Source organism: Mustela nigripes, chromosome 2 (genome assembly GCF_022355385.1).
Source record: "Mustela nigripes isolate SB6536 chromosome 2, MUSNIG.SB6536, whole genome shotgun sequence".
Classification (NCBI taxonomy): Eukaryota; Metazoa; Chordata; class Mammalia; order Carnivora; family Mustelidae; genus Mustela; species Mustela nigripes.
In genome coordinates this window covers 6,477,049-6,485,613 of record NC_081558.1, presented here as the reverse complement: position 1 = coordinate 6,485,613, position 8,565 = coordinate 6,477,049, and the positions used below count along the sequence as shown (strand labels likewise).

General features: G+C 42.4%; 1 protein-coding gene across 1 annotated transcript; it reads right to left on the bottom strand.

Moving 5' to 3' along the window:
- Window positions 1-7,275: 7,275 nt before the first annotated feature.
- On the bottom strand, window positions 7,276-8,235 carry LOC132010935 (olfactory receptor 7G2-like). Its single transcript, XM_059388932.1, has one exon. It carries the CDS (start codon window positions 8,221-8,223, stop codon window positions 7,276-7,278), a length of 948 nt encoding a protein of 315 aa, XP_059244915.1. The 5' UTR covers window positions 8,224-8,235.
- Window positions 8,236-8,565: the final 330 nt, after the last annotated feature.

Here is an 8,565-nt window from a genome sequence, read left to right as displayed (position 1 = left end):
CCTATGAAGTAGTGGTGGTGGTTCTCTTGTCGTCTTTTTTTTTTTTTCCTTTCCTGGTTGGTTTTCTGGGGGAGGGGCCTGCCTAGTGGGTTTTCAGTCAATGATGTTCTGTGAGTTAAGTCCTCCTGCCCCCTCAAGGGGGTGGGCTCTGAGGAAACTGTTTTTTTCAGGCTTTTGTTCTCTGGAGGTTTTTATATTTGTTCACTTTTGTTTTTCTCTCTCGCCTTGACCACTTTTGATGTTTTTTGTAGGTTTAGAGGAAAGCAAACTGCACCCTGACCTCCCTCTCAGAGAGAAGCCTCAGTCTGGTTGCAGAGCCCAAATAAATCCCCCCTTGGGCGCTGGCAGAGCAGGTTCCCAGTCGCGGTCCCTGGGGACTCAGGATTTTTTGCTTGTACCCAAAACCAGGGCAGCGGCGGCTGTCTGGGCAGCACCAGACTGCCATAGAGGTTCCAAGCAGTGATTGCATGCTGAGATTTTCCCACTGGCCCCGGCTGGGAGTGCCTGGTCTTTCTGGGTCTGATTGCACCAGGCTGGCGCCTGTGCGCACCTCTCTCAGGGAAGGGTGTGGGGCGCGACTCAGACTCTGATGGCAGGGCAGGGCACTTGCGTGGGGACTGCAAAAAGTCTGTGCTTCTGTTGGCTGGTGAGGCTCCCAGTCCCTCGTGGGAGCCTGGCCCCACGTGCTCTCAGGCGTGCTGGTGGTTCAGGGACCAAGACCTGGTTTCTCTGCAGCACTCTCTCTGGCTCAGCGCCAGGGGTGGCTGTCCTGGGTCTGGGGACTTAAGCTCCTGTCCCTAACACCCGGATTCCCACAATCTACCCCCCCCCCCGTGATCCTTTGCTCTTTTTGAGTGCTCTCTACCAGATTCCCGAGTTAATGCTGGTCCCCAGGCGCAGGGCACTCTGGTCCTGGGACATTACTTTCCAAAGGGTCACCTCTGGTGGCTCCCTCTCCCTTTTGTTTATCTTCTGATATCAGTCTGACTTTCCCACTGCGCTTTACCTGCCCACTGGTGTCTTCTGCTCTGGTAGAGATCTAGATGTGTATAATTCTGATCTCAGGCTGATTTCGTAGGTGATCGGAGTTCTTTGGAAAGTAATCAGTTCACTTTAGGGTACAGGTTGAAAGGGTGCCTCCTCCTACTTCCCCGCCATCTTGTCTCTCCTATACCATATCTTTATCCACTCATCAGTCAGTAGACATTGCTGCTGTTTCTGTAATTTGGCTATTGTTGATAATTCTGATGTAAACATTGGGGTGCATGTGTCCCTTCAAAACAGTGTTTATATGTCCTTTAGGTAAATATCTAGTAGTGCAATTACTGGGTCATAGGGTAGTTCTATTTTTAACTTTTTGAGGAACCTCCATGCTGTTTTTCAGAGTGGCTGCACCAGTTTGCATTCCCAATAGTGTAAGAGGGTTCCCTTTTCTCTGCATCCTTGCCAACATCTGTTGTTTCCTGTGTGGTTAATTTTAGCCATTTTGATGGGTGTGAGGTGGTATCTCATTGTGGTTTTGATTTGTATTGCTCTGAAGATGAGTGATGTTGAGCATCTATCTTTTCATGTGTCTGTTGGTCATCTGGGTATCTTCTTTGGCAAAATGCCTGTTTGTGTCTTCTGCCCATTTCTGGACTTGATTATTTGTGTTTTGGGTGTTGAGTTTTATAAATTCTTTATAGATTTTGGATGCTAGCCCTTTATCTCATATGTCATTTGTTAATATCTTTTCCCATTCTGTAGGTTGCCTTTTAGTTTTGTCTGTTGTTTCCTGCACTGTGCAGAAGCTTTTTATCTTGATAGAATCCCAACAGTTCATGTTTGCTTTTGTTTTCCTTGCCTCTGGAGACTTGTCTAGGCAGAAGTTGTTATGACCAAGGTCAAAGAGGTTGCTGCCTCTGTTCTCTAGGATTTTAGTGATTTTCTGTCTCACATTTAGGTCTTTAAGCCATTTTGAATTTATGTTTGTGTGTGGGGTAGGAGAGTGGTCCAGTTTCATTCTTCTGCACGCGTCTGTCCAGCTTTCCCAGCACCATTTGTTGAATGCTGTCCTTTTCCCACTGGATATTCCTTCCTGTTTTGTCAAATATTAGATGAACATGTAGTTTGGGGTCTATTCCTGGGTTGTCTGTTCTGTGCATTGATCTATGTATCTGTTTTTGTAGCAGTACCATACTGTCTTGATGACTATAGCTTTATAATACAACTTGAAGTCTGGAATTGTGATGCCTTCAGCTTTGATTTTCTTTTTCAAGATTGCATTGGTTAGTCAGGGTTTTGTGGTTCCACACCAATTTTAGGATTGTTTGTTCTAGCTCTATGAAAAACAGAGAGAGGTTGGGGTACCAGGTGGTGGGTATTATAGAGGGCACGGATTGCATGGAGCACTGGATGTGGTGAAAAAATAATGAATATTGTTCTTCTGAAAATAAATAAATTGAAAAGATTAATAAAAAATAAAGAATTCAGAACTCAAAAAAAAGAAAGAAAAATAGAGGGATTGTATTAAATGTGTATTGCTTTAGGTAGTACAAACATTTTAACAATATTTGGTCTTCCAATCCATGAGCATGGAATTTTTTCCATTTCTTTGTGTCCTCTTCAATTTCTTTTGTAAGTGTTCTGTGGTTTTCAGAATATAGATCTTCTACCTGTTGGATTAAATTTCTTTATCCATTTATCTATTTCTAATTATCTATTATCTATTTCTTTATCCATATATCTATTGATGGACACTTAGGTTGTCTCCATGTCTTGGCTGTTGTAAATATGTTGCAGTGAAGATAGTGGTACACCAGGATGCCTGGGTGGCTCAGTCCATTAAGCAGCTCCCTACAGCCCAAGTCATGATCCCAGTGTCCTGGCATTGAGTCCCACATTGGGCTCCTTGTTTGGTGGGGAGCCTGCTTCTCCTTTTGCCCTGCCTGCTGCTCTGCCTGCCTGTGCTCTCTGTCTGACAAGTAAATAAAATCTTAAAAACAAAAACAAAAAAAAGATGGTGGTACACCATCTTGAAGATAGTAGTTTCATCTCCTTCAGTTACATTTCCAGAAGTGGGGTTGAGGGATCGGCTGGTAGTTCTATTTTTATATTTTTGAGGTAACTTCCTTGTGTTTTGCATAATGACTGCACCAATTTACATTCCCACCAAAAGTATGCCAATTTTACCTTTTCTTCACATCCTTGCCAATGCTTGTTTTCTCTTGTCTTTTTGATGATTCTAACAGGTATGAGGTAATATCTCATTGTGGTTTTGATTTGCATTTCATGATGCTTATTGATGTGGAACATCTTTTTGTGAACCTGTTGGCCATCTGTATGTTTTCTTTAGAAAATGTCTGTTCAGGAATGCTGGAGTGGCTCAGTTGGTTAAACATCTGCCTTCAGCTCAGGTCATGATCCCAGGGTTGTAAGATGAAGTCTGGCATTGGGGGTCGGGGGTCCTTGCTCAGCAGGGAACCTGCTTCTCCTTCTGCCTGCTGCTCCTCCTGCTTGTGCTCTCTCTCTCTCTCTGACAAATAAATAACTGAAATATTTTAAAAAAAGAAAATGTAACTGGGTGATGGGTATTAAGGAGGGCACATGTTGGCATGAGCACTGGATGTTATGTGCAACTAATGAATCGTTGAACATTACAACAAAAACTTATGTACTATATGTTGGCTAACTGAACATAAGATAAATAAGTAAATACTCAGTTTCTCTGCCCATTTTTAAATTAGATTTTTTTTTTTTGCTGTTATATGAGCCTGTCACATATTTTGGATATTATCAGATACATGATTTATAAGTATTTCATTCCATAGGTACGCTTTTCATTTTGCTATTGCTTGCTTTGGGGCCAGAAGCTTTTTCTTTGATGTAGACACACTTTAATTTGTGCAACTGTGGCTTGTGTTCTGGTGTATTAATTGTTGCCAAGACCAATATCAAAGAGTTTCCCTCTGTTTTCTTCTAGCAGTTGTATGGTTTTATGGTGCTATGCTTAAGTCATTAGTCTACTTGGAATTAAGTATTAATCTACTTGGAATTAATTTTGTGAGTGGTGTAACATATAGGGTTCAATTTCATTCTTATGCATGGGGATATATAGTTTTTTATTATTTATTTTTTTTAACTTCTTAATTTAATTTTATTTTTTTCATGTTCCAAGATTCATTGTTTATGCACCAAACCCAGTGCGCCATGCAATATGTGCCCTCCTTAGTACCCACCATCAGGCTCACCCAACCCCCACCTCCCTCCCCTCCATAACCCTCAGTTCGTTTCTCAGAATCTGCAGTCTCTCATCTTTTGTCTCCCCCTCCAATTTACCCCAATTCACTTTTCCTTTCCTTCTCCTAATGTCTTCCATGTTATTGCTTCACAAGTAAGTGAAACCATATAATAATTGACTTTCTCTGCTTGACTTATTTCACTCAGCACAATCTCCTCCAGTGCCACCCATGTTCATACAAAAGTTGGGTATTCATCCTTTCTAATGGAGATGTAATATACCATTGTATATATGGACCACATCATTTATAGTTTTTAAAAAATATTTATTTATTTGAGAGAGAGAGACCAGGGGGAGGAGCAGAAGAAGAGGGAGAGAGAGAAACTCAAGCAGATTACCTGACAAGTTTGGAGCCTAACTTCAGGCTTGATGCCATGACCCTCAGATCATGACTTGAACTGAATTCCAAGAGTTAGACACTCAACTGACTGAGCCACCCAGGCACCCCTATAGTTTTTCCTACACCATTTACTAAAAAGACTCTTTTCTCCTTTGAGTGTCCTTGGCTACTTTGTCAAATACAAGCTGATTGTATATGTGAGGGTTTATTCAGGGCTCTCTCTCCTGTTCCATTGGTCTGTGTGTGTGCTTTAATGTTAGTACCACACAGTTTTTTTTTAAGATTTTATTTATTTATTTGACAGAGAGAGGGAGAGATCACAAGTAGGCAGAGCAGCAGGCAGGGGGTGGAGGGAGCAGGCTCCCCGCTGAGCAGAGAGCCAGATGCAGGGCTCAATCCCAGGACCTTGAGATCATGACCTGAGCCAAAGGCAGATACTTAACCTACTGAGCCACCCAGGTGCCCCCACAGTTTTGATTACTATAACTTTGTAGTGTGGTGTAAAATCAGGACATGTGATGCCTCCATCAGAAGTGTCCAGAAGTCGTTTCAGGCTTCCAGAGGAGCCCAGTCACATCACAGATATAGGCTGATTAGAGCTCAACCCTTGGGAAACAATTGGGAAAGCATGCAGTTAAACACTTTCCAGGGAGAAATTGGGAGCCTTATGTTTCTACCTCCTCTTTCTGTGCTGAGCTTGAGGAGGGGGGATAACCATGAGAAGTGCTCATGTAGTCCTGTAAAAACTGCCTCTTGGTTTTCTGTAGTATCTGGGAACTTGGAAACACAAAGCCACATTGCCCTCACAGCTAGAAGATTTGGGAGCCAGTCCTTCAAGTTTGCCATACAAGTTGGGGTCCTATGTGTGTGGTCTTAAACTTTCACTCTTCAGGGAGTTGCTGAGTTGGGGATTCTCTCCTGATTGTGAGGTGCTGTCCCAGGGATGGGGTCGATGGTGTGAGCATACCTCAGCTTTTCCTACCTGTTTAGAGGTCAGTATTTTCTCAGCCCTCTGATACATAGGAGTCACCCAGCCAGTTTCTGGATTTCTGTCAGAGGGAATTAATCTCTGTGTACCTGTATGGTGAGTGTGTTACCAGGAGGAGGGGTGTCAGGAACCTCCTCTTCTGTCATGTGGCTGGTGTTGATGAGAATTCATTAAGTTTAAACATTTAACCAGACCAATATAAGTTCAAATTTATTTAATATGTAGTATTGGGCAATGTAAAGGAGTGTTTAAAAAAGAAAAGAAGACACATTAGGATCCTATAAAAATGACAGTTTGTAGGACAAAAATGATCAGATACTGGAAATCAAATACTGGTGGCATCAATCTAATACCTGTCTTCATGGCCATATTGCCTCCTCCTTCTCTATGGGTCTCCTTCACTTTTACCTGTTTTATAAGGAAACATATGATTTCTATTTAGGGCTCGCCCAGATAGCCCAGTGTAAGTGCATCCTTTGCAAAGACCCCTTTTCCAAGTAAGTTCTGGTACCATTCATCCTTTTATCATATGAGGTACTAATCACAAATTAGGGGGATTAGGATGTGGACACATCATACTGAGGGGCCCAATTTCACCTCCTACAGATGTGCTTTGACTGACTCCCTCAAGAGGCTTATTCTCATCTGATGCTGGGTCGGACAGTTTCTTGTCCCTGGGCATCATGTTCCAGCATGACATCTATATTTGCTGCCACTACCTTGTGACTGGAGGAGAACCAGTCCTAGGACAAAGCCACCAAATGCAGAACAGAGTGAAGCTTACTCCCCTGTTTCACATTCCTTGTCTTGAAGTTCTAATAATGACAAACAACTGTTTCCTGTTTGATCATATTAGGGATAGGTATTTTTCTCTTCATAGAACTGAAGGATTCCTCACTGATGAAGCAGAAATAACTCACAATTATTTCAGAATGAGATGATATCATTATACCAATCTTACAGATCATGAAACTGAGTATAGTGGATGGTTACTAATGTTACCTCAAGGGAATACAGTTTACTAATGATTGGTCTCCATAATTTCTAAATCAGGGTGTGAAAGGTGAACTCTCTTGCCTCACTGTAGGCCTGACTTTGGGTTTTTTTTTAATTAATTAATTAATTAAAAGATTTTGTTTATTTGACAGACAGAGATCACAAGTAGGCAGAGAGGCAGGCAGAGAGAGAGGAGGAAACAGGCTCCCCGCCAAGCAGAGAGCCCAATGCGGGGCTCCATCCCTGGACCCTGAGATCATGACCTGAGCCAAAGGCAGAGGCTTTAACCCACTGAGCCACCCAGGCACCTCATGACTTTGGGTTTTGATTGACATGATCTAATCACAGGATCAGGTGGAAGCCAGTCTCTATATAAGACCACAGTCATGCTTCTATTCTTTTCTGAGCTATCCATATTCTACAACTTTCCTTCTAAGAGTCATCATATAAACATTATAAACTTTGACCTCTGCCTCAGATTCTACCTCTGTGGAGCTGAGAAAAACCTTGAAGTAAGAATTGAAACAATTTGTCAAGCATAAAAAGTTGAATAAAAGTAAAAGTTGTCATGTTAGAAGCATTTGGTGACAGAAGTAGCAGGCATTCTGGTTCTCCTGTGATTTGTATAACTTTGATTTATTCTTACAACACAGCCCAAGGTACATGGCCCAATCACAGGAAAGAAGGTATCCTTCTGGCCAGTTTCTTCAAGGCACCCTGCATGTCACTATTTCTCAGACTGTAAATAAAGGGGTTAATCATTTGAGGAATCACAATGTACATCACTGAAGCCATAGTATTCCTCCTGGAAGAATCACTAACTGCGGAACTAACATACACTCCAACAGCCGTCCCATAGAACAAGGACACAACTGACAGGTGAGACCCACAGGTGGAGAAAGCTTTATACTTTCCACTATCTGATGGCATTCTCAAAACAGAGGAGAAAATTTGAGTGTAAGAGAAAATGATTCCAGAGAGAGGAACACCCCCAAGTAAGCAAGCCAAAACATACACCAAGATATTATTGATGAAAGTATCAGAACAGGCAAGCTTGACAACTTGAGCAAGCTCGCAGAAGAAGTGGGGGATGTTCAGGTCTGTACAGAAGGATAATCGTAGCACCATCAGGCTGTGGAGCAGGGCATTGGCAATGCTAATGAGCAGGGAGAGCACTGTCAGCAGGCCACAGAGTTGGGCATTCATAATAACGGTGTACCTCAAGGGATGGCAGATAGCCACATAGCGGTCATAGGCCATTGCTGCAAGGAGAAAATTTTCCAAACCAACAAAAACCAAGACAAAGCAGACCTGGGTGAGGCAGCCTGTATAACTGATGCTCTGAATCTGTGCTTGGATGTTCACCAGCATCTTTGGGATGGTGGTTGTGCTTAAACAGATGTCCGTAAAGGACAGGTTGGAGAGGAAGAAGTACATAGGGGAGTGGAGGTGGGAGTCAGAGATGACAGCCAGGATGACCAGCAGATTTCCCAGGATGGTGACCAGGTACGTGGACAGGAACAGATTGAAGAGGAGGGGCTGTAGTTCTGGATCATGTGTCAATCCTAGGAGAAAGAATTCTGAAAATACTGTCTGGTTTCTGGGTTCCATGTTGTTCATGAATCTGATGGAAAAGATGGAGTGAAAATTTAAAAAGAAAGAAAAACGGAAGCATCCCCAGATGAGCCCCAGCAACATCACCTGGGAATTGTTGGAAATACAAATTCTGGTATCAGTCCAGATTGCTGATAAACTCTGAGGTGAGTGATCTATTTTTTTTGCAAAATAATGATCTATTTTTGGCAAACTGTCCAGTTGAATTTGATACACACCCAAGTTTGAGAGCCAGTTCTTTTAGAAAAATGAAGGAAAAAAACCCCACTATTGAGGATCCATGTGAATGTTCCAACTTTCCCTCTGCTAATTTTTCCCTCTAACATCATTTTGCACTCTTATTCCCCT

Excerpts from the sequence above, each read along its gene's own strand:
- LOC132010935 (XM_059388932.1), bottom strand. The coding sequence starts at position 8,223 with ATGAACAACATGGAACCCAGAAACCAGACAGTATTTTCAGAATTCTTT.